Raw genomic sequence first — 27,978 nt, forward strand, 5'->3', positions numbered from 1 at the left:
AAAAAAGTCTGTAAGAGTTCATCGTGTCGACGGACCATCGCGAAGCATCCGATCCCAATCGTGCTCGGCACTCGGCGTTGTCGGCATATTACTCGTGTCAACCTCGCGGGTGCTCTCCTCGACCGTGACCTCGACCTCGACCGTCTTGATGATGATACCCTGCGGCCACTGCCCGCCGCCGACGGCGGCCGCAGCATCTTGAGCCGCCTCGTCGGCGCCAGCATCGCCGGTGCCGCTCCTGTTGCTCCTCCTGCTCGAAGACCGCCCGACGCCGCCGCGAATGACGCTGCGCGTCGAGCCGGACCGGCCGAGTCCCATCTCGAAGCTGTCGGACCTCTGCAGGCCGCCGCCCAGAGTGGACTTGGACGCCCCTGCCAGGCCGCTCAACCGACCCAGCGGGCCCGTGGACCGCACGCTCCCCGAGTCGCCCGAGGAGTGCGAGGCGCCGCCGCCGCTGCGTCCCTGCTTGAAGGGGTCGTGGACGCTGTCGGTCCGGCTGGCTAGCTGCCGCTGTCGGCGGGAGAAGAGCGGTCCGACGTGGAGAAAGTTGGCGGCGACGATGCCGATGTTTTGTTCAAAGAGAGAGAAGAGGGTGGAGAGGAAGTTGCTATAAGTATAGATGCCCGTCTGCATCGGTATGTTTGACGTCTCATATGTCTGGACTGCTGAGAAGACTCCGGCACTATTTGTGATGAGAATGGTTCACTCCAGTCAGTTTCCTTGTCTTCAACGTTTGAGCCACTGTGTTGGGTTCCTAGACGGTAAGAACTTACGTGATGCTCAAAGCCGAGAGGCCATAAAATGGCCACCTCAGGGCGCGGTTATCAGGCTCCAAACCGCGAAGGATAAAGACCGGCATGATGGACAACATCAGCCAGGAAACAGCAGAAAAAGTACCCCTGAAATAACCAATGTTGGCCTGCACACTTGGATCCCAGCACGCGCCATCCAAATCAGGGTCCCAAAGCTTCTCCAACGGCTGGCATTGCAGGTTCGTCGTCAGGGCAGAGCAGAAGTCGGTGGAGGCCATGAGAAAGATCAACGTCGAGAGCACCACCCGCCAAACCCTCATGGTATCCATCAACGCGATAAAGGAGAAGCAGATGGAGATTTTGGCCAATGTGGCGCCTATCACGTAAAATGGCTGGCCGAGGGTGTTGAACTCAATCGCTTGCGCAGAGGTGTCGGAAGTGCTTTCCATCATGCTGAAGATGGTCCCTATAAATGCCATAATCTTTGAGAGGGATGGATATTAGTATCTGGACTACCACACACACAAAAGAAGGGAATCTATTTTTTTTGCCAAGGAACTTACAGCAGCCACGCCTATGGCGTAGTCCTCTCTGCCTATCTCATGGCTTATTCTGAAACGAGCAAAGAGCCTCAAACCGCATGTTGCCAAAGCAAAGCATGTTGTTATGATTGATAATGAGAGAAGGACCGGTCCTCCAGTCAAATCCGAGTCTGTATCCATGATCGCGGTAGTTGTTGCGAGAAAACTCGCCGGCCCAAGGAGCCTATTTTCTTTTCTTGAAAAAAAAAAAACGGAGGTATGAAGCAGTTCGTTGTGCAAAAAAGAGATGAAAAAGAACCAGAAAAATCCAAAGTCGTCTTTACCACGTCACGCCATGATCACTTTGCCGTGGTGATATTCCGCCCAAGCTGTGATGATTTGCTAGTATTAGATTGTATCTAAACTTTAACGTCTTAGGAAAAACAAAAGCAACTGGCTTCTAGAAGTATAGGAACAAACGAGCCCGGAAGATGATCAGAGGCTAGTGGGACGGGTGTAACATGGGGTGAGGTTTATTAAAAGCAATACAATAGAAAAAAAAAAGAAGAGAAAAAAATATCATGAGAAAAGGATGCGGGGGTGGCGGCATGGAAAACATAAAGGATGTACCGCCGGGACATCAATCTTGATTCAACTCGAGGAGCGTTTTGATTCCATACATAACTTAACTTATGTACTATACGTAGGTTGAACTTATTAATGCCTACCTACTAGGTTGTTCGGACACCCCGATTAGGAAACGCAGGGGGATGGACCCTGGAAAAAATAAGACCGTATCGGACGCATTTTGACTTCCATGACAAACAAATCAATGCCTACCGCAGATTGAAAGCCCATTCCGTATGCCAGTAAGACGGTGTTTTATTTTTCCAAGATAGAAATATTGCCCCAAGGGCAGGCTAGCTGTGGTTGAGACACAGGCAGCATGGGTAAAAAAAGGTGGAAGAGGGGAGGCCTAAGGAAAACGGGGTCCCGAATGGGAACTCCATAACGATCGCCCATCAGCATCCGAATGAAGAGGGGGTTTTCTCTTGTCACAGATGAAGCGTAGCGATGGGGTGATCGGAAGACAGGCGGACTGGTAAAAATTCGAGCGCTGAGAAGATATAAATGGGTCTGTCAATGCACCATAAGGCTCATTGTAAATGCAACCCCCGGCCGATGAACAGGGTAGATGGTCGTCATTTCAAACGTCAGCCTGCCAGTCAATCGGTCCCTCTGCAGGCATCATGGTCATAACCCAAGGCGCCCAAGTTACCTAATCGAGTATATCCATCCGGAGCAAGATTGAAGGGTAAACCAGTTCCGGGCCGTTGACCAGGTTCTATTGGACGGAACAACAGTAATAACATAAATTTATGATTGCCCGAGACAGGTCAAGTTTTTGATAGATGGGTTCTACTGACTGGTCATCTATAGTTCCTCAAGTACGAAGACTTGGTAGGCAGTTGGAATCGCCGAGCGAGGGTTCCAAGTTGTCCAACAGGTACCTACCTTACCTACGTGGGTACCTAGGTGTAGTTTACTGTGCACTTCCTGGTGGTTCATTCCCTCAAGTCATTTTACTATCATGCAAACTTGTTCTTGATGCGTTTCCATCCATTCCTAACAATCCTGCTAATGGATGCAATGCTAGGGTGCAAATGCCGATCGAAATCCGTAACAAGGAGAATGGCGGTCTCGTCCCGATCCGGAGGTTGGGTCATGTTGGGACGATGTGAGGATGGAAAAAGAAGACAGACAGAAAAAAAAAACAAAGAGAAAAAAAAAAGTAGGTATGCTTTTGCTTCACACTTAGGAGGTAAGGACCCGGGTTATAAGACAACGGCGCTATTGCATGCTTGGTATGCGTGATCGACGCGTGGAACTTTCTCAAACATTGAATTGCTATTGACATCCAATCCATTCGATGGCGCCGCATGGCCTGGCAGGTGGCGTGTGGAGGACGAGGTGCTAAAACTCATGGTACACACCCCTGTTCAAAAGACTTGGAATCCCACTAATGCCCTGTTTGCTGTGTTGGGGGGTTCCGACTAGGCGGACAACAGCTCTACTGTAGGGAAGGAAGGGTGGTGCCCGCTTTACAAGCTTGGTTGCATTATATTCCAGCACATGCCTTTAATTCAAGGGTATGCAAAACTGAATCAGCTGGTTCCGATTCCTCCAACAGTAGTTTGTAATTTCACGCTTTGGATTGGATACCTGTAGTACTTTCAAACTTTACAATCCCCATGCCTGATCGAACAAGTCATATCCCAACCCGTCACCGAAATAGACTGACTCTTGCAGCAGAAAATAAAAGGGGAAAACGTCAACAAACCTGCACTCCATGGTATCGTTAACAATGCACCAATCATCATAAAAAATCGTATGGTTCGATTATTTGTTATCCTGCCAAACTCAATCAGCACTCAGTGCATGTTGACCAGCTATCCTCCAATCACTAGTTTAACAGCTATCCTAGTCCAGGTCCAGCCTATTCTTGTGGACGGAATAAAAGCCCTGCTCCCTGCTCCCCCCCAATTCCGAGCGAGATCTATCCCGAGGAGGACTATTACTGGATGGCACCACTTTATCTTGTGTCAGGATTATTACGACGCGAAGTAAGACCACAACAGACTAAACATATCTGGTCACAAGACGCCCGAGAGGGTCCAACAACATCAACCTGCTTCTACTACTCGTAGTCTGCTGGAAGGTAGCTTCGATTACCTATTGCGCCAAGATCAAAACCTCGCAACATTTAAATGTGAGTAGGTACCTAGGTAATTCGATACGGGATGCAAATTCGAATAGCAACGCTTTTTCATTGCCTCAATACTCGTCAGAAGTTCGTTATCCGCCTGCGTCGCTCCCAATTGTCCCTACTTCCCACGTCGCAGGCCTTTTCTTGCCTTAAAACATTATGTACAAAACGCTGGTGCATTCCCCTGCGCCGGGACCTTGAAAGAATAATTATGTGTTGCCGCCCTGCTTCAGCCTATAACCAGCGTTGTGGCTGATATACCGTCCGTAAGAGGAGTAGGGTGCATTTGCCCACTAAGACCAGGCTGCCGCCTCCCTGTACTAGTAATACACATTTTGTAGGAAACAGACGCTGTTTTCCAGCGTCCTCGAGTCGACGATGAAATCCAAAGCACCGAACTACTTCTCCTGTTGGCCAAGAATGGTTGTAGTAATCCGTAGTGCGCACTTGTTTGCTGATTGATAGTTGCTTCTGGTCCGATCTTCTCATGTCGCGCACGACAGGTATTTGGGAGAGTAATGTTGGCCTAAAAGAGGCATTGCGTTTTTAGAAAGATGAGAGCAGGTGGAATCGGGGAGGCTTTGAGTGCAGCTTCTGGTTGCAAAGTGAATCGTAACATAATTATGAGGATAAATCAAAGTGACTCGCTCTCGGCCTTAGAAGCGGACAAGGTCTCACGATTTGGGCCTTGGAATGCCATATGTCGATTGACTTGTCGAGAGTTTACTGGACGACCGGAACGTCAAACTCTACTGAGCCGTAGCCTGGCCGTCGCCACGACGAAAGCCACGTCCACGCCCGCCATTACCACCCCTCCCACGCATGCCGCCGCGACCACGGCCGCGGCCCCGGTAGCCACCGTACCGATTGCCTCCATCGACGCTGCCCTGGCCGAACGTCTCCATGTTTCTACGTTGCTCCTCACCACGCCACTCGCGTCCGCCGGGCTTTTGACCACCGTTCTCCGCACGGTCCTTCGCCTCACTAGAGATATTGTCAAAGAAAGACGAAGCTTTGTTATACGCTGGCGGAGCAGCCGGGTCTTCGTTCGTGGCTGCTGGCGCGGTTGGGGCCTCATCACCTGCGATGGCCTCCTTGACAAGATCATCTTTGTTGAATTTGGCGTTGGCTGAAGCAAAGTCAAAGTCCGAATCAGGAACCTCAACCTTGGCCTGGCGCGGACCGCCACGGCCGCGTCCTCCACGGCCACCTCCCCTAGTAGCATTGACCCTCATCTCGTTTACTTTGTTGGTCAGATTATCCATGGTGTTTCCATTAGAAGGCTGGGCTGTGGCTTGAGGAACAGCGTTATCACCACGCTCCATGTTAGCCATAGCCACAGCAACAGCAGCTTTTGCCGCTTGAGTGGCGTCCCTAATAGCTGCTGCTGTGTTTGCGGCATTTGTAGGCTTGTTGTTTGATACGACTCCGGCAACGCCAACCGTTTGCTGAGCGGACTTTTGGGTGAGAGCGGCCGGCAGAGGGACCGCTGGGGTGATTCGTGTGCCTTTGGGTCCAGTGGGGATTTGCTTATTGGCGCTAGATGCTCCAGCATTGAAACCAGACTGGTTCAGTGAGGCAGCCGTTGCCTTCACTTCCTCGACAGACGGCTTGGAGTCAACAGGTGGGGTGGGTGCTGACTGATTGGCAGCTGATGCTCCACCAGGCGGTTTTGCCTGAGGTTGCTGTGCAGCAGGGGACTCGGTCCTAGCCTTGTCACCCCTCGCACCAATCGGGGCAGGCTTCTGCTCCTGTTGCTGCTGCGGCTGCTGTGGTCCCTGCTGTGGCTGTCGTGGCCCAGGACCACCAGGGCCGGGGGGATGGTGTGCTCCCGGAGGCGGCATTCCATAGTTGTTCCACGGGCCCGGTCCAGGGGGGAAAGCTTGACCAGGTGGTGGGAACCAATTCGGTGGGGGAGGATACGGGAATCCGTTGAAACCAGGGCCGCCTGGACCTGCTGGACCTCCTGGTCCGCCAGGACCAGCCGGTCCCCCTTGACCATTCCAATTTCCATAGTAAGGTGCACCGGGGAATGGAGGCGGATGGTGGCCATGAGGACCGCCTGGAGGTCCAGCAGGGGGTCCTGCGGGCGCAGCTCCTGGGCGGGGTCGCGCCTGATAGCCGAGGTTGCAAGTCAGCATACGAAAAAGGTCTTGGTTGTTTGGAGACTCATATTTTGCAAATGATGGCATATGATCAGAAGGAAGGCAACGGAAATCAACAGGGGGTTATGTTTGCGCATTTCAGACTGTTTTTACATCCGGGATATTTCATCATAATAGCCAAGATCAGGCAGCTAATAAGCCTGAGGTGAGGAAAGAAAAGTGTTCCACTTACTCCGACAATAGCAGGATCATCAGGTACAGCGGGTGGTGCCTGTTCCTTGACCACGGGCGCCTGTTCAATCCGCAAATCCTTCACATCGCTGCCGCGGAACACGATGTATTCATAGACCTGATCGGATGGAGCAATCTCTTCAGCTGGCTTCCCAGCATCGCGCTTGCGACCTTCTGTGCCAAAAGACTTGACATTCTCTAAAGACACTGTCGACTCTTCGGAGTTGATCTCGTGAAGCACGCCGACATAGCTGCAGTTGTCGCATCGCGTCAGTTACAAATTCATCGATAGAGATGGAGGGTTGGGGCCTGGCCTTGCAATGGCTAGATTGGAGGCAGGGCAGAACGGTCGTACCGAATGTCACTCTTGGATATAAGAGATATGCGAGATCTGCAATATCATTGTATCAGCAGAACTGCTTGAAAACCCTCGAGGGCCGGCCTTGCGGTCCTCACCCTAAGAATTCTGACATCGTGGCCAGATGACGGTAAGCTTCAGATCGAAGCTTGAGGCGGGTTTAAGAAAAGAGCTGCAGTTGCAGCTTCTGCGAAAAAAAAAAATTCAAATCGCGTGAACGGGGAAAACGTGACGAAATACGAAAACAACTCCAATTGCTAGCAGCTGCGAAATGAAGAAATGCTGGATATGTTCGAATGGAAAGAGACGGATCGTGAGGTCAAGGAAAATTGTGCAACGGTGAAGAATGAAAGGACAAATTTAGCGAGGATGAAAAGTCGATTTGGAGGAGGCTGAACTCTGGCGACGCCAAGGATTAGGTCCGACCTGAATCAGAGCAGTCTGGAAGCTACTGAGCTGGCAACAGCCATTTGTGCGTGCGTCAGGGTGGAGAATACAGCTGTCAATAGGGATCTTGCCGGCTGTCGTTAGAGCTCTGACCCTCTTATTGCGTCTTGAGGATATCATCACGTGATCTGAGCCTTATCACTATGGACCCCTCAATGACGCGCGCAATTGATGGCGGGTCTTGACTGGTATTCTTGATCGTGACCCATTGATGAATCTATGGTGGCCCGCCCCAGCATAATATTTTCAAAGTCAACACGTGGCGCACCGTTAGACGGCAGATTACCACTCGAACTTCCATCAGTATCACGTTAAAATGTCAAGCAGGCAGTTACGGAAGTTGCGACAGCAGCAAGGGCTGGACCGACAAGAAACATCTCAGGACGATGTTTCGGACGACGAACCTATCGCAAAGCCCCGCGCCAACCTCTTTGCCGGTTTTGCCTCTCTTGGCGACGAAGATGAAGCCGAAGACGAAGACCCAGAGGATGAGCCCGAGAGCATAGCTGAGGTCAATGGACCCCCGCCAGCAACAGCTGACAAAAAGAAGTCCAAGAAAAAGAAGAAAAAGAGGAAGGCCAAGAAGGAGGAGACCGAGGCAGCTGCTCCAGAACCAGAAGTGGATGAGATCGATCGGGCTCTTGAGGAACTCAAGCTGTCAAAAGCAGCTGCTGGTTCCGATGTGCAAATGTCGGAGACGACTCATAATTATGAGCGAGAGCTCGCCAACTTGCTCAGCATCAACATGACGCATCTCAAAGTGATTAACGAGATGCGCAGCCTCTTTGGCCGCGATGTCATTCAGTCAGCCAATACTGACAGCGACCCGCAAGCAAACCAGCCGCGGCGAAATACGCGCCAAGCACAGCAAGCCGCGACACTTGAACAGTTTCTCAAAGGCAGGCCGGGGGAGAGCATATCAGACGTCCTTCTTCGAGGAAACCCGTTTGTGCAAGGAAAGGAACATTGGCCAAAAGCATCGGCTGGAGGCTTGACCATGGAGAAGGTGGACGACCTCCAGGATGGCACGACTGAGTACAAGTTCACGCATGATTCTACTTATGCCGCCATGGAAAGACTATTCTTCGCTCTTGTGCAAAGGCATGATCCCATGATGCTCGTCCAGTTCCTATACAGACACCCTTACCATGTGTCCTCTTTGATACAAGTTAGCAAAGTAGCCAAGCAAGACCAAAACTCTGCTCTGGCAGGAGACCTCTGCGAGAGAGCCCTGTTTACATTTGGGAGAGTCACACTATCTTCTTTCCGGAACAAGCTAAAGGAAGGTCGTGCAAGACTTAGTTTTCGCCGACCAGAGAACCGGCAGTTTTGGCTAGCCGCGTACAACTATCTGAAAAGCTTGATAATGAAAGGGACATACCGCACTGCTCTGGAGTGGGCAAAACTATTCCTAGCGTTGGCTCCTGAGGATCCTTATGGAATTTTGAACTTGATTCCCTTACTTGCCATTAGATCGAGGGAGTCAAAATGGTTCTCCGACCTTGTGAACCACGGACTATTCTCTTCTATCATGGCACTAAACGTGCCAAACAGGGAGTACATCAGACAGACCGTGGCACTGGCCAAGTTACAGCTCAAGGACGTTGATGGAGCGAAAGAAGTCATCGAAAATGGTATTGCCAGACTTCCATGGCTGTACTGTTCACTCTTCAGTGCCTTGAACATAGATGCACCCAAGTCTATATGGGCTATTCAACCATTGAACCCTACTGATCAGCTCTACACGGCGCTGCACATCCACCAGTTCAAGGATCTATACAACAATACGGAGGCCACATCACTTTTGAAGGATGTCGCAAACTCAGTACCACGACCTACAGACTTTGAGACTTTACCGGAGTCGGATGAGGTCAGACAACCGATTGCCAGGTTCGTGTATCTCGATAATACACCATCAATCATGGCGTTAGTACCGCACACACTGCTCCACGTGACGCCGAACTTTGATTTCGACCCGATTCCGCCGCCCGCCGAGGAGAATGATTTCTCGAATGAGGAGCAACACCTACCTTGGCGCAACCAAGGCCCGGAAACAGAGGGCCGCATGCGAGATTTCATCGACGCCCTCCAGGAGCTGGGCAACCCAGGCGCACAGTTAGCCCCCTGGGATGCCGAGGGCGACGACTCAGCAGACGAAGGGGGTCGCGAGGAGGAGTTGAGAGACCAGGTCGAGGCGATAAATGCACTTTTACGGCAAGGGACTGATGGCGCGCAGAACGTTCCGGCTACATTCCTGCAAAGGTTGACCGAGCTGTTTCGAGGCGAGCAGCGGCCGACACCAACTCATGAAAACCCAGATGCCGATTACGAAAATGAAGCATTCCCCGAGGAGTCGATGCCTGGGCAGTGGCCTGATGATGACTCTGATGACGATGACGAGATGCCGGCCGTCCACCCCTTGTTTGAGGAACCGGAGAGTAGGGGAGGGAACGGGCAAGATCAAGCCAACCAACGTCCTTGATGATAACAAAAAGAGAGGAGAGACTAGAGCTGGTTGTGTTTTCTGCCAGTATGGGCAATGGTTTCGGAAATGTATCATATCGAATGACAAAGATGCCAATGCATCATGATTTTGCAAAGTTTGTACATGAGAGTATATGGCTGTAGGCCACCAATTCAAGAAACCAACAGCATTCAAAACACTGGAAAGTTAGCAGTAGAGGCTTGCCTAGGTAGGTACGTACCTTATGTAGGTGCCTTGGCTCAGACTTGAAGACAATGAACATTAGCCAGCTTGAGCCTGAAAGATTTCCCATTCGATGGGCAATCTTTTTTTTTTTTTTTTTCTAATCATTTCTGACAATAACAGGTACCTAGGTAGCTACCTTAGTAACGACATGCTCAATCGACGAAGGAAAGTATTCGGAGGAGAATGGCGGGGTACCTCTTTGGGTACATCCCCCAAAGGACCAGCAAGTTGCGCTCGGATGTTCCCGAGATGGGTCAGTCCCAGTCACCGAGATTGACGCAGCACAGTACAAACAGCCCAATTAATTAACCGCCCTTTGCGTACTTTAAAATGCTGTTCGATATATTTAGATCCCGGGGTACACAATTTCAGCTTACATCCTTACGGATAGACTTGTATTTGTAATGACGAGGCTGTATGTGAGCAACAAAGGCATTGATGACAAAAGTCTCCAAGGCTGTACCAAGACGGCAGATTACAGTTCAATACGAAGTGCAACCTGTCAGTCAGGAGCAGGCCCCGCAATTGCCCCGTGACACGCAGCCGAAACATGCGCGTACGGCAGGCCAACGCAGAGGATGGCGCAAGACAGCGAACGTGAGCTGATTAATAATAATTGCCTCAATATCTTCAGAAAGCTCATGGCATGGAGATCTGTGTTATAAAAGCGAGCATCCAGGTCCTTCGCCTAGCAGTCTGATTCTACCCTTAGCCAAGCCTGCAAATCCCGTCGTACAATTGTTTCCGTACCTGCATCTCCAACACCAAAACCGAAAACCCCACCAGGAACTTACTACCGTAGCTAGTCTACCTAAGCCAAGCGCTGTCCGACCCCGCCAACCATCCCAGCGATCTTCTGCCCACCAACTTTCCAAGCTACAAAGCTCCGTTGTCGCAACACTTTTCCACGCCCATCATCAGAAAGGAACCGCATTTTCAAACAAATCAAAATGTCCGACGCAAACCACACCTACAAGTTCAACATCACCATGACCTGCGGCGGCTGCTCAGGCGCTGTGGACAGGGTGCTGAAGAAGCTCGACGGTAAATCCCCACTTCCTGCTGCGGCTGCATAAACTACCCTTACCTTTTGCTCACATCCAAGCAAATCCCTGGTTTTGTTCCGTTGAGACTAACAAGACATTTCTTTATTTCGCAGGTGTTCAAAGCTACGAGGTCTCGCTCGAGAACCAGAACGCCACCGTCGTCGCCGGCCCTGACTTGAGCTACGAAAAGGTCCTCCAGACCATCACCAAGACGGGCAAGAAGGTTACGGCTGGCGAGGCCGACGGTGTCGCACAGAGCATCGAGGTTCCTTCGGCATAGAAACCTCCCGCCTTGTGTCAAGGTTGGAGCTGGGGAAAAAAAGAGCAACCCGGGCGGGAGCAAGGGAACTACGATTGTTTTGTTTATGGACTAGCCGGGCGTTATATATTTTTTAATGGGAATCTTATACGTTTCGGACCGCATTTTGATACTTGACAATCTCCCGACTTGAGCTTTGTGAGGGTTCTTCGCGAAGCGTTTCGACACTTCAGTTGTGACTGAGACCTTGCGCGAGGTCTTCGGGAGGTTCCCATCTTTGGAGTACACAACCATTACGAGAGAAGTCTGCACTGATTGCAGGCTCCGTCGGAAGGACCCGCAGGGTGTTAGAACATTGACAGTTCAGACGTCCGGGACACGGAAGTTACCTCTCAGGGTTTGGCGGATAGAGTCAATTGGTGGACGGGTTATCTGACTAACATCTCACTCATCTCCAGGTTTAGGTCAGTTGCATGCGAAACCAACCTTAGGACGGTAGATAGAGTCGGGAGTGTAATTACAGTTGTACACGTTTTACCCGATATGGCTCTATCGCCCGATCGTGCTGCCGCTAGTTCCAGCTTATAGTGCTTGCTCAGTCCAGCGAGACGCCTACAGGAGGCAGTTTTGATGTTGAATCCAAGGCGCGGAGGGTTGTTGGCCCGGATACCGACCTGCTTTTAGCCGGGCAGCGATACTTTCGGATATGAAAACGTGCTCTGCTCGCCGGCTACAAAGTCTAGTCGGCTTTGAAGAGGGCCGTGATGTGAGCCGCAGATCCCCGCTAGTCACCCCATGATCCATGATCCAATAGCAAAGTTCACTGTCCACTGTTCACTCCTTTTAGTACCAGAATCCCGGGTCGCCAATCTAGATTGCAGTTTGTGGCGGCGTCCCTCAGACCCAAGGGGGCGGTTGTTGGGTCCATGGCATCTGGTCTCAACAATTCGATGTTGGTGGTTTCGTCTCGGCCGGGAAGACGGTGAAAGATTTTTTTTTTTTTTTTTTTTTTTTTTTTTTTTTTTTTTTTTTTTTTAGTATTCGACTGAACGTAAGAGCTGATAAACCCGAAGGAGCAAAATTCCGGCAATGGTTATTTTGATGAATCACTTGACCATATCTCCTAGACTTGGCTGCTATTAGGACTGGTGAATTGCTTGTAGGGCTGAATTTGGTGCATCACGCCAGCCTTCACCAACAGAGGGTTAGCGTGAATGACAAGAGGTCGGTCTAGAACTAGATCTAGGCCTAGACCTGTTCTATTCAATGCAGCTGGAGACTCAGGCTTGCCAGGCTAAACCTCAAACTTTCCGCCGATCGGCCAAAGTAAGTAGGGTTGGCGGAATCGATTTTGTTCGCGATGGCTGGTTCAGCCTCAGCTCAGTAAGTCCTGATATGTCACATACGCAAAAATGTAGCCTGACTTTGACGACCCGACTGTTCATATCATGCTTTTTATTTGTCATGCACCAGATGAAAAGCCGAGGGTTCGGTTATGCATTGGGAGTAAAACGCCACAAGCTAGGGAGGTTGAATATTCAGCGTATATGAGGGAATAAGAAGGTCTGGGGCAACTCAAGGGGGGAAAAAACCAAAAGTGCAACGGTTGGAACGTTGTCGTCGGGGGGTTGTAGCGCGGGATTGATGCAGTCCATGCTTTTGCAGGTTGACCAACATCTTGAAGCGCAACCCTAACAGGTGGTTCGAGCGCTCTGCAGGCCGGCAGCAGTTCGATTTTTATGCTACGTTGCACATACAGCAGTTGACATGATGACGGCTCGAGAGCTGTTGATTCATTACTAACCATAGAACAAACACATATAGAGCCCCTGGCTGACTCGAATAATCAGGCGGTTGCTGGCCGCGGATTTCCATCTACTTTGCTTCACTATAATATTGGTGGTATGGCCACTTTTTTCTTTCTGTGTCGACTAAAGTTGTTGTTGCTCAAGAAAGTTGTAAAAGGTTCGAGTTGAAGGTGATAATGATGCAATGAAGCCGAAAAAGTCAGGCGTCTTTGAATTTGACTATATCAAAAGCAAAACCAGGGATTTTTTTTTTTTTTACCGTCTGTCCAGTTAGGTATTAGAGCAGTATGGTTGGAATCACGAAGTAGAGATGGCTTGCACAAACTTACTACAAAGACAGAAGGTAGTTCAGGATCTCCCCTGTCACTCCCGAACTTGGGCCATACATGTTGGTTACAGTACGGGGATGCTAACAGCCGTCCGCGGGGCCAGGCCCTGGTCTAGGCCCCAACCCAATTTAACCAGCTCGGGTCGGTACCGTACCTTAACCCTGTCATGCCTATGCCTGTCTTAACGGTAAGGTAATCGGTAATCAATCAGCCCAAGAAAAAGAAAAGATAAAAAAAAAAAAATACCATCTAGCGTTTGGCAGCGCACATAAACATTACATGCGGTGAAAACACGTGCCTGCAGCCTCCCGCATCTCATCGGATCAAGTCAAGTCCATTCTCGAAATTGGAAGGCAAGCAGACGATGAGAGAAACCTCGATCAGATCAGACGACGGACGAACTTTGACTAAAAGCCGGGGAAGCGATTGCGAGCCTTGACGACAAGCCAAGATTCTTGCGAACGAATTCGACAACACAACCACAAAGTTTAGGGAAAATTCCATTCAAACTCAGTAACCCGACATTGGCTTTTTTTTTTTTCTCTCGATAACCGTCCAGTTAACTGCCCGTTTACCAGTAAACTTCCCTTCCCCAGTTATTTGAATGAAAACGGTCATCTGCGTGATTCTCGGCCGAGTCAATCCCAGTCAAGCCTACTAGTCTACTGGGCTATCGGGCTGAACGGATCCCGTTTAGACACAACTGACCGGTTCGTCCGGATAGCTTTATGGAAATGCAGAGCTGAAGAAGGGAAGCGCGACCCAGGCGCCGACACCTCGTTTTTTTTTTTCGCCCTCTTTTTTTTTTATTTCTTCATTTGATCCCACACTTTTCTGGTTTATTTCTTTTTTAATCCTTTTCCACCTCCCCTAGCTGTGGAAGCAGGTGGGTTTATGATTAAGGTATCAACCAGAGTCAACTCCCCCGTGCCATGGCAACGACGCCCTCGACGGCGGCGGCGGCAGCATCGGCAGCAAAAATCGGCGTTACCAAAAGCGGAACTACGGCAGCCAAGGTGACTGCCAAGGAGAATGTCATCGGCTCCCAAAATCATCGGGGTCTGGGGGTTGTTGGCGGCGCCTGCAATGGCCCGCCGGGAGTCATGGTCTTTGACGGATTCCAGCAGCGCAGCGTCAAGCGCCCGCGCCCCGTCAAGTCATGTCTCGCCTGCCGCTCCAAAAAGTTGAAGTGCGACCGGTCGGTGCCGTGTTCACAGTGCCAAAAGGGTCACCGCGTCTGTCGCTACGCTTCTGACAACCACACTGGCAATATTTCAGATTCTTCTGATGGGGAGCCCACAAGCGCTGGGGAGCGGCCGCCGCAAAAAAAGCTTGCCCTTGGGTCACGCGTTGCAGCCTCACCTATGCCCGCGACACCTCAGGTCAAGTCGCTCCCGGTAGACGAAGTTGCTCCTGCAAACGGTGGCTTCCGTGCCGCGAGTACTAGTAGCAGCACACCTCATGAGGCATGCCAAGCTGGGTTCGAGGATATATCCTCAAGGTTGGACAGACTGGAGCAACTGATCCTTGCATCAAAAAGTGACATCTCGGCCTCAATACCAAAGTCGTTACCTACTGGATTCAAAGGCAATAACGTCACTGCGACTAATTATAACAACGACAATTACTTGCAAACATTAACTACTCCCACACCTGCGACCACGAATAATGTGACAAGAGACATACATTCTCGTGGCTCCCAAATGCATTCAATAGACACCTCCAACAGCCTCGTTCCGACTCTACCTACCACCATACGGAATCTTACCGTCAAGGGAAATCTGAGCATACGAACCCGCTTCTTCGGTCAGAACAGCACCCGAGTTCTACTCAATTTGTTTGACGAAGCCCAAGACTTTATGTACAAGGCAGATAAGCGCGAAAGCGCTGGCGAGCTTTTCCAGCACCTAAACAGGATATACTCGATGCTGCAAGAAGAGCAGCGACGCTTGTTATCTCCCATCACTGTCTTTGTTGACAGTGTGCTACCTGTTTACAAGCGTATGGCCGACATCCTCCCCAAAAGTAAAGCAGTGTGTGATCGTCTGCTTGACTCCTACGTGAGTACATCAGAAGGCCTTTACCGCGTCGTTCACGTACCAAGCTTTCGCGCCGAATATAAGGCATACTGGGAAGGCCAGCGCTGCTCTGAGGGGTTCCTTCCTCAACTCCTATGTATGCTTTCGATCGGGTCCCGTTTTGAGACAGAATCTAGAGGGCTGGGCCACGACCGCTCAGAAGGTGTTCATGTGCCAACAGCCTGTGCCCTCGTCCGCGCCTGGCTCGATGGACTGCGCGGTAAACAACTTGTGGATATTGGAACTCTTCTTGCCGAGCTTTTGCTTTTGCACGCTCAGCGCATGATCGCGCCTCGCTACCAGGACTCATGGACTCAGCTTGGAGCTATCATACGAATGGCTATGACCATGGGCCTGCATCGCGATCCGTCCGAATTTCCCCAGATCCGACCGTTCGCGGCGGAATTTCGCCGAAAATTATGGTACTCCATAATGGACATGGATCTGCATCTTTCCCTGGGCTGTAACCTTCCCTGTGGTGTCCGAGATGGGGAATACACATGCCAGCCGCCCCTCAACCTAGATGACGAGGACCTCAGGGCAGATATGACAGTCTTGCCACCCCCAAAACCTATCGATGTGCGGACTGATGGACAACTACAGGCATATGCCGCCAGCACTCTCCCGATCCGCATGCGGGCCACGACGTTGGTGAGCAGACTAGATACTATTCGCGACTACAGCGAGGTTCTCGAGGTGGGCACGATGCTGGAGCGGATCCTGGACGACATCAACTGCGTATTTCCCCGCAACCAGCATCAAGGCCTCAATCCAAGCGGAAAGTACAAGGAGTGGCGGATGCGTTGTCTGCTGGACATGCATGTCCGCCGCCCACTTTTGGCCTTGTATCGCCCTTTTGCCCTCAGCAGCGGCAACAGCGCCTTCAATGATAACTGTCCGCCGCAGATTACATCTACGTATCTCAAATCGTCCATGGTGCTGCTCACGTATCTCGACGAGTTGGACCCTAGGTCATCGGGATATACCGACGTGAGCCACATGTACTACGTCATCCTCAAGCACGATATCATACAAGCGGCGTTCAGCGTGTGCTACTATATACGAAACGCATACCAAGAGAGCAGTATTAGCAGGGGAGACACACCGGCAACTGGTGGCGGGTATGCACCGTCACCAACCTCGGCCGACGGGGGAGACTACCTAGTAACTCCAGGGGGTGGATACCACCATGGCAACAAGCCGATATGGTCGGGCCAGAGAATGACGAGGGTGGTGGAGAAAACACTCGAAGACCTGATCATGATGATACGTGATTCAACATCGGACCTCAAGGACATTGTAGCGCTGTCAGCCGTCATCAAGTCGGTGCAGCCGGGCGGGACAACCGAGGAGCGGCTGGAGAGGATGACGTTTGGCATCCGGCGCATCCTGGACGCTTGCATGTCGACGATAAGCATGATTCCGGGGAGCGCCAAGGGACATCACGGTCCAGACGGGCTGGTAGTCGGATCATCTTCGGTGAGTCGACTTGTCTCTTGAGCGCAGTGCCCCTTGTACAGTGGGTGAGTGGTTGGGTAAGTGAGTTATGTTGCCAGTTGGAGCTTTTCTCTAAACGCTCTCAAGCAGCTCTTCGGCAATCAAACGCCGACAACAGTAGATCAAAAGCCATACGTGCTTCCACAGCCCTCGAAGCTGCCACCACCGGCCCTGCATCTGTTCGGTGGGATAGGGCAGTTGGCCACCGCCGGTGTGAGTCTCCCTACCAGAAGTCATCTGAACAAAATACACACACAAAAAGCCTTGGAATCGACGGCTAACCAGACGAATGAATAATAATAATGCTCAGTTCCCAGACGAACTCAATCTATGGGGTGAACCAGAATACTAGGAAAGCATCACAGAGCGCACTAGCGCTTGCGGCACTTTCAGACTCGTGGATGATTTGCAGCCAATAATGATTTCTACTCGATCTAGCTCTTCTAATCCTCCTTGTCTATTTTTAAATATACCCATCCGATATATGCAATACAGAAACAGAATCTACGGAGTTTTTGATCTAATTTATTTTTTTCTATAAACTCAATCTAAATCACCGGTATGCAGATATCCAGCCGGATTCGGCGGTCGGTAGTTGATCTCTGAACTCAATGTGCCTCCCGGATGTGCCAGGTCGGACCGACTGATTGTCTGTTCATGCCACCTCGTTTTGTTGCAGGATTTTCGGGTCCCATCTCTCGTGGCAATGGCTACTATGGATTTGAGACAAGCGACTATATGGGCAAATTGCAAAGGGACATTGTAACGTTGCGTACCCCCTGTCCGGCACCCCCCCTGTTCGGCACCCTGAAAATCTAACAACGAAATGCCTACTTTTATAAACTGATTTAAATATAAAATTATCAACGCACAAAAATACAATCGTTTTCACGCTTCTCCGGTTCATTAACCTCTTCTTCATCAGTTAAAGGTTCCAAATTTTCTATATCATTTTCCTGCAATCCAATAATGTTTTGTTTGTTAACCAAAAGCTCGTTTGGATCCGGAACCACCCTCCTCCTTTTAGCCGGCCGTATTGCCTCCAGTTGTGCTTCCAATAAGCTGATTTTTTGCTGGGCGCTAGCCAAAAGGGTATTTTTGGCTTCGAAGCTTTTTTGGACTTTTGCAAATAAAAGACGTGAAGTAGCGTTGGTTTTGTTGGATTGGGAAAGTTTTTGCAGTTGAAATCGGACATTTCGGGTCGTTTTAGGGGTTTTCCAAATAAGTAAAGACGGGTCGTTAATTTTTTGGGCTGGGCTTTCCGGTGTTTTATCCCTTTGCAAACCGTTGTTTTTATTTTTTATAACGTTGGCGTTGCTATTTTCTAACAAAAAAGGGCTTGAAAGTGGTTTAACCAAGTTTACCGGCCATAACCCCGTTGTACGCCAACCAGATTGAATGGTTTTTGCTATAAATGCTTTTAATCTGGCTTTTCGATAACAAGATAGGAAATTTCGTTTTCCAATAATTGTTGAACAGCAAAATTGGCTAACAAATCCAAGTTGACGTCGATAAGCTTCTTTCAACGGCCCAAAAACCGATAGATCCAATGGTTGAAGAACGTGTGACGAATGAGGGGGTAAATATAGGAGTTGAATATTGTTTTGCAAGCAAAAAAGCATAAATTCGTCCGTTATATGTGATCCATGGCCGTCGAGAACTAATAACCGCTTTTCAGGGGTTAAAGGTTGGGTATACGGAATAAACACTTTTTTTAACCATTCGATAGCCGTTTCGTTATTTGTCCACCCGTTTTCGGTTGCGTGAAATTGCCAATTATCGAAAAGGCTTAAATCCGTCGGAAACCATTGTTGTTGTACGTTTTTTCCCTTAAATATAACAAGGGGAGGGAGGGCAACGCCCGTAGCCGATATACATTCGATTATAGTCGTCCAACCCCGCGTTCCGGGCTCTTTCCGTTGCAACGGCCGGATCCCGTTAAGCCCTAATACCAGGCCGTTAGATCCTTTACCTTTCATTATACCGGTTTCGTCCATATTCCAACGGTTTTCCGGTTTAATAGCGTTAATAACCGGGTTCGTAATATAAAGCCACCAAGATTTAATTACCTCCGTAGTAGCGCCATTAACCCGGGCGTTATTTATTCGACGGGGCCTTTGGGTTTTAAGGATTGGATAACGAGCCAAAAAACGAGTTATCCAACGTTTTCCAAGGCCTTTTGTCTTTCCGGCGGTTTGAAGAATTCGTTCGGCAAAAAAGCGTAATTCTTGATGCGTTGGCGGAAGCCCTAAAGCTGTTTGGGTAAGTACCCAATTAGCCAAATGCTTTTCCTGTTCCGTAGAAAGCCTTTGAAAAGGGCTTTGTGCTTTTTTATAAGGTTGAGAACCTTTAAGTCGACTTTGAAGTGTAGACCTAGGTATTCCCCATTTTCGGGAGGTTTTTGCAATTGGATTGCCATTATTGACGTCGTTAATTGCAGATATAAGCTGTTTTTCAGTATATTGCTTCATTGGAAAATGGAGAATTAAGATTAGAAAAAAGTAAATCCAAAAGTGAAAGATTCATCGAGATATTTATAATAGAAGTTGGAGGATAAAAATAAAAGTGTTGTTATTTTTGGGTGCCGAACAGGGGGGGTGCCGAACAGGGGGTACGCAACGTTAAGTATCGAAAGTAGTGTCGTATTTTAGTATAGACAGCATGCGACTTGCCGTTGGTTTAATCTGCTATAATAAGTGACCAAAGATATAATGACCATAATATTTAGTTTGGAATGAATGCCAATGCCAAGGTGCTCGGTACCCGGGCCCCCATGAAGATGCCTCGGCATCTTTGTCCTCTTCCCCGCACAAGGTCAGCTTCGGGCATACTCCAGTCTTTTTTGGGTAGATGCAAGGTTTGCGGGGATGAGGAGGCGAAAAGAAGGGCACACTGCAAAGGGATCCACAGTTTGTCGCTACAAGCTTACCTAGAAAACTACCTAGCTTGCTAGCTAGCTACCTTAGGTGGGTGTTCCCCCATCTGTAATTCTATTACTGTACAGGGCACATGAAAACGGCCCGGGGGATCGGCCGGGGTTTTAATGAGGAGTAAGGTAGCCTTTTCTTTTAGTCTTCGGATATCAAACCACAGGGCCGAGGGATGGAATTTACAAAGCATTCCGTCTCCGTTCATAAAGTTTCTGCATATGAGACGATTTGAGACCGTTGTAACCATATACTTTTCCCCATCATAATCGGTTGGATCCGTCGTGTAAATTCTGATTTCCCGTTTTCATTCAACAATATCTTCTTCACCTACTCATCAACCGTCCCACACCCTTTCTACCATCGACTGACAGAAGAACAAAATCAGTTTAGTTCCAGTTTCATCAACCCGCAAAAGGCAGACTTCAACACCGTCGGCAGAAAATAAACCTCCATACTTCAAACCATGGCACCCGCAAAGCCCAAGCAGCCGGCATACGTGCTCGGCGTGGGCATGACGCAGTTCATCAAGCCCCGCGGCAAGGTAGACTACACGGAGCTGGGCTTCGAGGCCGGCATCAAGGCCATGCTGGACGCGCGCATCAACTACGACGAGGTCGACCAGGGTGTCGCCTGCTACTGCTACGGTGACTCCACCTGCGGCCAGCGCGTCTTTTACCAGTTCGGCATGACCCAGATCCCCATCGTCAACGTCAACAACAACTGCTCCACCGGCTCGACCGGCCTGGCCATGGCCCGCCAGCTGGTCGGCCACGGCGCCGCCGACTGCGTCCTCGTCATCGGCTTCGAGAAGATGATGCCCGGCAGCCTGCAGACTTTCTTCCAGGACCGCGAGAACCCGACCGGCACCTCGGGCCTCATGATGGCCTCCACCCGCGGCTACGAGCCCAAGGTCCCCGGCGCGGCTCAGATGTTTGGAAACGCCGGTAGGGAGTACATGGAGAAGTACGGCGCCACGCTCGAGGACTTTGCCGAGATCGGCCGCGTCAACCACGAGCACTCGGCCCGCAACCCCTACAGCCAGTTCAAGGACCAGTACACCCTCGAGCAGGTCATGAAGTCGCCCATGATCCACACGCCCCTGACCAAGCTACAGTGCTGCCCGACCTCTGACGGCGGCGCCGCGGTCGTCGTGGTCTCGCAGGCCTTCCTCGACGCCCGCCCGGAGCTCAAGCCCAACGCCGTCAAGATCGCTGGTCAGTGCATGGCCACCGACGGACCGGATCTCTTCTCCAAGTCTGCCATCGACCTGGTCGGGTACGGCATGGGCGCTTATGCGGGCCGGATGGCGTGCGCCGAGGCGGGCGTCTCGCCGCGCGACTGCCAGGTGTGCGAGCTGCACGACTGCTTCTCGGCCAACGAGATGGTGACGCTCGACGCGCTCGGCTTGGCCGACAAGGGCAAGGCCCACGAGCTGGTCCGCGCCGGCGGCATCACGTACCCCGGCGGGCCCGGCCGCACCGTCGTCAACCCGTCCGGAGGGCTCATCTCAAAGGGCCACCCGCTCGGCGCCACGGGGCTGGCGCAGTGCGCCGAGCTCGTCTGGCACCTCCGCGGCTGGGCGTCGAACCGCGCCGTCCCCGGCACCAGGAACGCCCTGCAGCACAACCTCGGCCTGGGCGGCGCCGTCGTCGTCACAGTCTACCAGAGGGCCGACGGCAAGGAGGCGCCCAAGCTGTCAGAGCAGGAGATCATCAAGGCCGCCGGCGTCGGGTACAACCCGGCAGTGCAGGCCAAGGGGTTCACGGCTGCGCAGGCAAAGGCCGTAAGGAGCAAGGAGAAGAGCAGCGACTGGGCATTGCAGGACACGCTGGAGAAGGTGGAGGCAAGGTTTTGAAAAAGAAAAAAAAATGGACAAAAAGGGATATGTTGTGATGGTTGATGAGGCAACGGATTTGTACAAAAGATTTGTTTACTTTTGAATGACTAAAGCTTTTTTAAATTTCTTTCTATTATTAATGCATATGATATAGGAGTGCATGGTATCGCATTAGATAATCCGATAGATCGAGTCATCACATAACAGCGAGCGCTAAATCAGCGTTAAAAACAGGATAAAAAAGCCTCCGCGTTTTTTTGGCTAAATAGCGCTACTTAATCCAATATATGGCTTTCCTACCCTATTAATTTTGCCTATACGTATTCGTTAGTATGCGTTAATTATAAGCCCGGTATAATAATAAACTATTGCAATTTTTATTTTACGTAAATTACGTTAAAAATTATATTAATAACGTTATAATAATTATTTTTCTCTTTTTTTTTACAAATTAAGGGTTATTTCCGGAAATAGCCCTTATTTTCCCAAACCTATTAAATTTATTATAATTTTTAACGAAAAATTTTAAAAATCGGTTATAATATTTAATTTTTAAATAAAATAACCAAAATGGTTTAAAATTTACCGCCAAAATACCGAAATTTTACGTATATAAAAATTAGTAAACCCAAACCTATAAACCGATAAACCGTTTTTAATATTCGAAAAATTTATAAAAACCGTTACCGAACGGTTTAAACGCGTTAAATTCGAAAAATATAACGCCCAATTTAAATTGTAAAATATAAATACGATTCCGTAAAAAATAACGTTACGTAATATTGAAAAAACGTTTTATAAAAAAAATTAACTAATACCGAAAATATTGGAAAAATTTATTAAACCAATAAACCTTATTTTTTTTAAAATAAAAAACGCCGTAAATAAAATTTTCGAAAAAAACGAAATATTAAATAATTATATAAAAAAATATTTAAACGGGTTAATTTATTATATTAATAAATTGTTAAAAATACCGATTTAATTTATTTTAATACGGTTTTATTTACCGCGTACCGTAACGGGTAAAATATACTTTAAAAAACGGTTAAAATATTGCAATAAAAATTTATACCCTTTAAATTATACGTTAAAAAACAGACGATTAAAAATTACCGCGTTACGTTAATTTTAACGCGTATTATAAATAATAAAACGAATTGGTTTAAAATTTACGATTTAATTTATAAAAAAATTCGTAATTATTAAATTGCTAATTTTAAAAAAAATACAATAATTCGGAAATTTATATAGGCCGGAAGGCGTTTTTAACCTTTATGGGCTATAAATTTACGCAACGAGCTGGATAAACCAAATTATTTTATTATTTTAAATTACGTTTTTAAATAATTTAAAAACGCGTTTTATAACGATATTATTAATTTTTTAATAGGTAAAGGGCGTAATTTCGTTAAATTATACGCGATTTTTGGAAGGTTTATTTTAAAACGTAATTTAAAACCGATTCGCGCGCGGAATTACGATAAAAATAAAAAATTATTTATTTAGCAATATTTTTGCGGTAATAATCGTATTTATTTTTAATAAACAAAAAATTATTACGTTTTAATTTACGTTTTAACCGGGAAAAACCCCGGAATAAAATTCCGTAAATTACCCTTTTTATTTAAATATAAATAAATACGAAAAAAATTACGGAAAAAACGTTGGAAAAAATTTAAAACCAAATTTATAACGGCCGGTATAATCCCGGAAAGGTGGGGTATATTAAACGGAAATAATAAATTAGTTTATATAAATAAAAATTTTATTATAATCCTTTTAGCGGTTTATTTATCGATTTATAACGAATTTTAAAATAATTTCCCAGATTTTTAAACGTATAACGTTAACGGAATTAGCGTTTTTACGTCGATAAATATTTCGTATAATTAATATTATGGTAATATATTATTTAATAATTATTATTCGATATATTTGGTAAACGATATAAAACGGTTGGATTTGAAATCGTTACGTAAATTTAAAAAAATAATCCGCGTTTTATATTATACGGTATATAACGCGTATAAATTATTACCTATAATAAACGTATAATAAAAGGAATTTTTATTAACGGGGCGGTATTAAAGTTTAATAACGTCGTTTAAGTTAAAAATTTTTACGTAAATATTATTTTAAAAGTTTGTTTAAAAGAAAAAAACGTGTAATATAACGGTTTGGATTATATATTCCGTATTAAAAATATTAAAAAAAATATTTTAAAATATAAATTGGAACGTCGAAATAACGTAATTTTTTTATAATATAAATTATTTAATAATTATTTGCGCGTTTTATTTATTATATTTGTAAATTTTACCGGTATAATAAATTTTACAATAATTAACGGGTAAATAAAAATCCCCAAAATATTATAAGGAAATTTTATAAAAACGTTCAACGAAAAAAAAAATAATTTATTAATTTAATATAAAAAAACCGGCCATTTTGGTCCGAAAACGTTAAAAACGTTAATTTACCGGGTTAAAAATGTAAAAATTAAAGGATTATTATTTTTAAAATATAAGGCGTACGTTTAAACGTACGGGAAAATAATAATTTCCAGGCGTTTTCGGAAAAAATCTTACCGCTTTTATTATATAATATATTTAAATTTATTTTATTTTAAAAAATCCGGTATAAAAAAAAGGTATTTATTATTATTTAAAAACGAATATATAGGGCGTTTAACGGCCGTTCCACTTAACGGGAAAATTAATAACGAATTCGTTATTATTATTTTTGGATTTAAATAATAAATAACGAAATAATATAATTTTTAAATTGCTAAATTTTTTTACAATAACGAACCTACCTTTATAGCTTACGTTAGGTATATTTATTACTAAAAATATTGTTTAAATATGGGAATTAAAATAAAAATTCCCCCAATTAATACCTACGAATTTAACGGTTAAATAAAACGTTTAAAATAGGAAGTAGTCTCAGGGCTCATCCCTGAACGCGAGCTCCACAATTGAGCGTGGCTCAATCGTGGCTTTGTTTGTACCTGTGGGTCCAACCAAAGATTATTTTGGTTTAGGTTTGAGGACAACTTGTTTATTTTCGTCGCAAGTGGAGGTAATTTCGCCAATTCGGCGACCGACACTCCGTTATAATTAATTAAATAAAAATCGTAAAAATATACGGTTTGTACGTTGGATATAGCAATTAGCAAAATAATTAATAACGATTTATTTTATATTTTTAATCGTTATATTGGTCGAATTGGGATATGGGTGGCTTTGATTCGCAAGTGGAGGTTGGGTTTTTAAAAAAAATGGAAATTCTTTGATTTTTTTAAATTATATTTTTATTTTTAAATATAATTTAAAAATTTTTGCACGTGGAGGGTAGTATATACGTATATATTATATATATAGGTTTTTATTAATATATTACGTAATATAAGGTGTTAAATAATCGAATAGGTAAAATATTAAATATTTTTAATAAATTTTACAATCGAAACGGGTTTATATTTTTACCAATTTTAACGATATTAATACCAAAATTTTAACGATTATATAACCGGTATAAACAAACGTCTACGTTTAAAAGTTTTTTTAATATTGTTCAAATTGCATATTTTATATATAAATTTAATAAAGTTTATATATTTTTAAATTTTATTCTATATTGATTTTAATTTAAATAAAAAAATATACGTTATTATATTATTATATATAATTATATTAAAACTTTATTATATCGAATTTTTTTTTCTAAAACCTTTTATTAATAAATATATTAATTATTAAATATTTATATAAAATATTAAATTTAACATATATTTATATAAATAAAAAATTAACGAACGATAATTTGGAAAAATAAATTATACGTGGGGGCTATTATAACTATATTAATTATTTTATATAAATAAAAAATTTATATATATTATTATTTATATATAGATTTTTAAATAGGGCGTTAAAAATAATAATATTATTATTCAATTTTATTTTAATTTATTTATAACGTATATAAATAAAAGATTTTACCCGTTAAAAAGCCCTAATTTCAGGCTTTATACCAATATTTTTATTATATTTATACCATTTTTATTTAATTAAATATTCGTAAATAAATAAATACACAGTATTTTAACTGTATCGCTATTACACGTACAGTGTATGCACAGTGCGTATACTGTGTAATTCTGTCGCTTGCGACGAAAATCAACAACATGTCCTCAGACTAGAACGGGCGCGATCTTTTCGGCCAATTTAATTGGTCGAAAAGCCGTGTGGCTGAAAGGTATATGGAGCGCCCGGTCCACCCTGCAACGCAGGGGGGTCTAGTCTGAGCACTGAAACTAAATAGGAAGTAATTATACGCGCGTTTAAAATGCGTATAACGGTTAACCTCCCAACGACCTTATAGCCTAACGTAATTATAACGGTAGCCTATTTAATTAATATAAACCCGTTAATAAATAAAAAAGGCTTTAGCCCCAATAAAATCCTATTAGTATAATTTTAACGGTTTTTTAAATATTATACCCTTATATTATATATTAAATTAAAAAAGAATTTACGCCCAAATTAGTTAAAAATTTACGTTTATAGCTGCAAAACTTACGTATTAAACCCAATTAGGGTAAAAAATATTAATAGGGTAATATTTAAAACGAATTTTAAAACCCATATTAATTATTTGGTAGGTTATAAGGCTATTAAAATATATTATATATAGGTACCTTTATTTAATAAAATTATTATTTTACGTAACGTACGTTTTAACGAATTACGTTTTTATTAAAAAATAATATAAAAAATTAAAAAAATAGGGAAATTTACCGACGAATATAAATTTTTAATTAACCAAATTTATAATCCAAAATTGGAAATCCTGAAAAAAAAAAAATTATTAAAAATTTAAACCTGTTAAAAAATAAACCAAATTTTATAATAAATCCAGGCGTTTTTATTTTTAATTTAATTGTAAATAATATATTAAAAATATAAAATCCGGGCGCCGAAACGATAACCGCGTACGCCGGGGGTAAATTAATAACGTTAATAAAATTTAATATAACGGACGGATTTTTTTTAAATAAAGCGGTTAATTAACCGGAACCGTTTAAAAATATTTATATAAAAATTAACGAATTTAAAAAATATATTTTAATAGTTTTAAAATATATAAATATTTTATAAAATAGTAAAATAACGCGTAAAATAAAAGATAATAATACCGAATTTGGAATATATATTCCAAACGGTATAAAATTTTTACCCGAAATATTAATTTCCCTTAATAAGGGAATTAATGCGCCCATATTCGAAAAAAATATTCCGGTTTAAAAACCGGATTTCGTTTCGAAAAAAACGGCGTAAAATTATTTAATACCGGATAAATTTAAAATAGGGGGTAAAAATACCCCCGAATGGCAAAATTTTAAAAACGTTTAAACGAAATAATTAATTTTAACGTTAAAATTTTAAAACGTTAATAAAAAACGTTTAAACGAATTTAAACGATTTTTACGTAATTTTAAATTTATAATAAAAGTTTAAAAACGGATATAAAATTACGTAAATAACGGGGTAAAAGAAACGTATAATATAAAAGGCGTACGGAAAACGATAAAAATATAAATTTTGCAAATATTATATTTTCCGTAAAAAGGATATAAATAAACGGAAATATAAATATATAAATTAAACAAATATATAATTTAAACCGGATAATTATTCCAAATTTTAAAATATAATTAACGTTTTTTATAACGTTTTTACCTAATTAATAAAACGTATTGGAAAACGGTAATTATAATTATAAAATTTTATACGAAACCGTTATAACGGTTATATAATAAAAAAAACCTAATTTAAAAATAAAATTATACCGAAACGATTTAATATTAATTTTTAAAACGTGGAAAAAATTAATTTAATATTTAAATTACGTGTAATTTATATAAACCGCGCGTTTAAAATAGGTTACGTTAAAAAATAAACAAATTTGGGAAATAATATTAAAATTGGAATGTAAAATAAAATTAATCCCTTTAATATAGGTATTTACGTATAAATTCGACAATAACGGATATTTTAAACGGTATAAAATTCGATTAATTGTTAAAAACGATTAATAAACGCCCAATACGTTTAAAAATATTTACGTAGCGATATTTGCGGCGCGTAATTTTAAATTAATATTCGCGTTTATGGCGTATTTCGATTTTAAAATAATATAAATAAATATAAATAACGTTTTTTTTAATATAATATTTAATATTAATAAACCAATTTATTATACCGTTTCCGAAGGTTTTAGGAATAAAAATAAAAT

At 44.6% G+C, this 27,978-nt stretch overlaps 6 protein-coding genes across 6 annotated transcripts; 4 read left to right on the top strand and 2 right to left on the bottom strand.

Annotated features, from left to right (window-relative positions):
* Positions 1 to 18: 18 nt before the first annotated feature.
* PgNI_05546 (uncharacterized protein) lies at positions 19 to 1,737 on the bottom strand (the record flags this gene model as incomplete). The annotated part of the gene is made up of 3 exons (XM_031125577.1): positions 1,316 to 1,737; positions 774 to 1,234; positions 19 to 682 (listed from the first exon to the last, which is right to left on the bottom strand). Exons 1-3 carry the CDS (start codon positions 1,472 to 1,474, stop codon positions 19 to 21), a joined length of 1,284 nt encoding a protein of 427 aa, XP_030982831.1. The 5' UTR covers positions 1,475 to 1,737.
* A 2,337-nt stretch (positions 1,738 to 4,074) lies between these two features.
* Positions 4,075 to 7,161, bottom strand: PgNI_05547 (uncharacterized protein). The gene is made up of 4 exons (XM_031125578.1): positions 6,833 to 7,161; positions 6,732 to 6,767; positions 6,378 to 6,627; positions 4,075 to 6,154 (listed from the first exon to the last, which is right to left on the bottom strand). Exons 1-4 carry the CDS (start codon positions 6,847 to 6,849, stop codon positions 4,790 to 4,792), a joined length of 1,668 nt encoding a protein of 555 aa, XP_030982830.1. The 5' UTR covers positions 6,850 to 7,161; the 3' UTR covers positions 4,075 to 4,789.
* Positions 7,162 to 7,497: 336 nt separating this feature from the next.
* PgNI_05548 (uncharacterized protein) lies at positions 7,498 to 9,663 on the top strand (the record flags this gene model as incomplete). Its single annotated transcript, XM_031125579.1, has 1 exon — positions 7,498 to 9,663. One exon carries the CDS (start codon positions 7,498 to 7,500, stop codon positions 9,661 to 9,663), a length of 2,166 nt encoding a protein of 721 aa, XP_030982837.1.
* Positions 9,664 to 10,550: 887 nt separating this feature from the next.
* Positions 10,551 to 12,163, top strand: PgNI_05549 (uncharacterized protein). The gene is made up of 2 exons (XM_031125580.1): positions 10,551 to 10,935; positions 11,051 to 12,163. Exons 1-2 carry the CDS (start codon positions 10,842 to 10,844, stop codon positions 11,215 to 11,217), a joined length of 261 nt encoding a protein of 86 aa, XP_030982836.1. The 5' UTR covers positions 10,551 to 10,841; the 3' UTR covers positions 11,218 to 12,163.
* A 1,392-nt stretch (positions 12,164 to 13,555) lies between these two features.
* PgNI_05550 (uncharacterized protein) lies at positions 13,556 to 19,872 on the top strand. Its single transcript, XM_031125581.1, has 5 exons — positions 13,556 to 16,890; positions 16,999 to 17,121; positions 17,219 to 17,676; positions 19,535 to 19,703; positions 19,833 to 19,872. The coding sequence occupies exons 1-3, from the start codon at positions 14,266 to 14,268 to the stop codon at positions 17,258 to 17,260; spliced, it is 2,790 nt and encodes a 929-aa protein (XP_030981976.1). The 5' UTR covers positions 13,556 to 14,265; the 3' UTR covers positions 17,261 to 17,676; positions 19,535 to 19,703; positions 19,833 to 19,872.
* A 429-nt stretch (positions 19,873 to 20,301) lies between these two features.
* Positions 20,302 to 21,693, top strand: PgNI_05551 (uncharacterized protein; the record flags this gene model as incomplete). The annotated part of the gene is made up of 1 exon (XM_031125582.1): positions 20,302 to 21,693. One exon carries the CDS (start codon positions 20,302 to 20,304, stop codon positions 21,691 to 21,693), a length of 1,392 nt encoding a protein of 463 aa, XP_030981977.1.
* Positions 21,694 to 27,978: the final 6,285 nt, after the last annotated feature.

This window comes from Pyricularia grisea, chromosome I (genome assembly GCF_004355905.1).
Source record: "Pyricularia grisea strain NI907 chromosome I, whole genome shotgun sequence".
In the NCBI taxonomy this organism is placed as follows: domain Eukaryota; kingdom Fungi; phylum Ascomycota; class Sordariomycetes; order Magnaporthales; family Pyriculariaceae; genus Pyricularia; species Pyricularia grisea.

Coding starts and splice junctions, on each gene's coding strand:
- PgNI_05550 (XM_031125581.1), top strand. CDS start 14,266: ATGGCAACGACGCCCTCGACGGCGGCGGCGGCAGCATCGGCAGCAAAA. Junction 16,891..16,998: donor TGGTAGTCGGATCATCTTCG/GTGAGTCGACTT, acceptor GCTCTCAAGCAG/CTCTTCGGCAATCAAACGCC. Junction 17,122..17,218: donor GGCAGTTGGCCACCGCCGGT/GTGAGTCTCCCT, acceptor AATAATGCTCAG/TTCCCAGACGAACTCAATCT.
- PgNI_05549 (XM_031125580.1), top strand. CDS start 10,842: ATGTCCGACGCAAACCACACCTACAAGTTCAACATCACCATGACCTGC. Junction 10,936..11,050: donor GGTGCTGAAGAAGCTCGACG/GTAAATCCCCAC, acceptor TTTATTTCGCAG/GTGTTCAAAGCTACGAGGTC.
- PgNI_05547 (XM_031125578.1), bottom strand. Junction 6,628..6,731: donor ATATCCAAGAGTGACATTCG/GTACGACCGTTC, acceptor CGACAACTGCAG/CTATGTCGGCGTGCTTCACG. Junction 6,155..6,377: donor ATGATCCTGCTATTGTCGGA/GTAAGTGGAACA, acceptor CTCGGCTATCAG/GCGCGACCCCGCCCAGGAGC.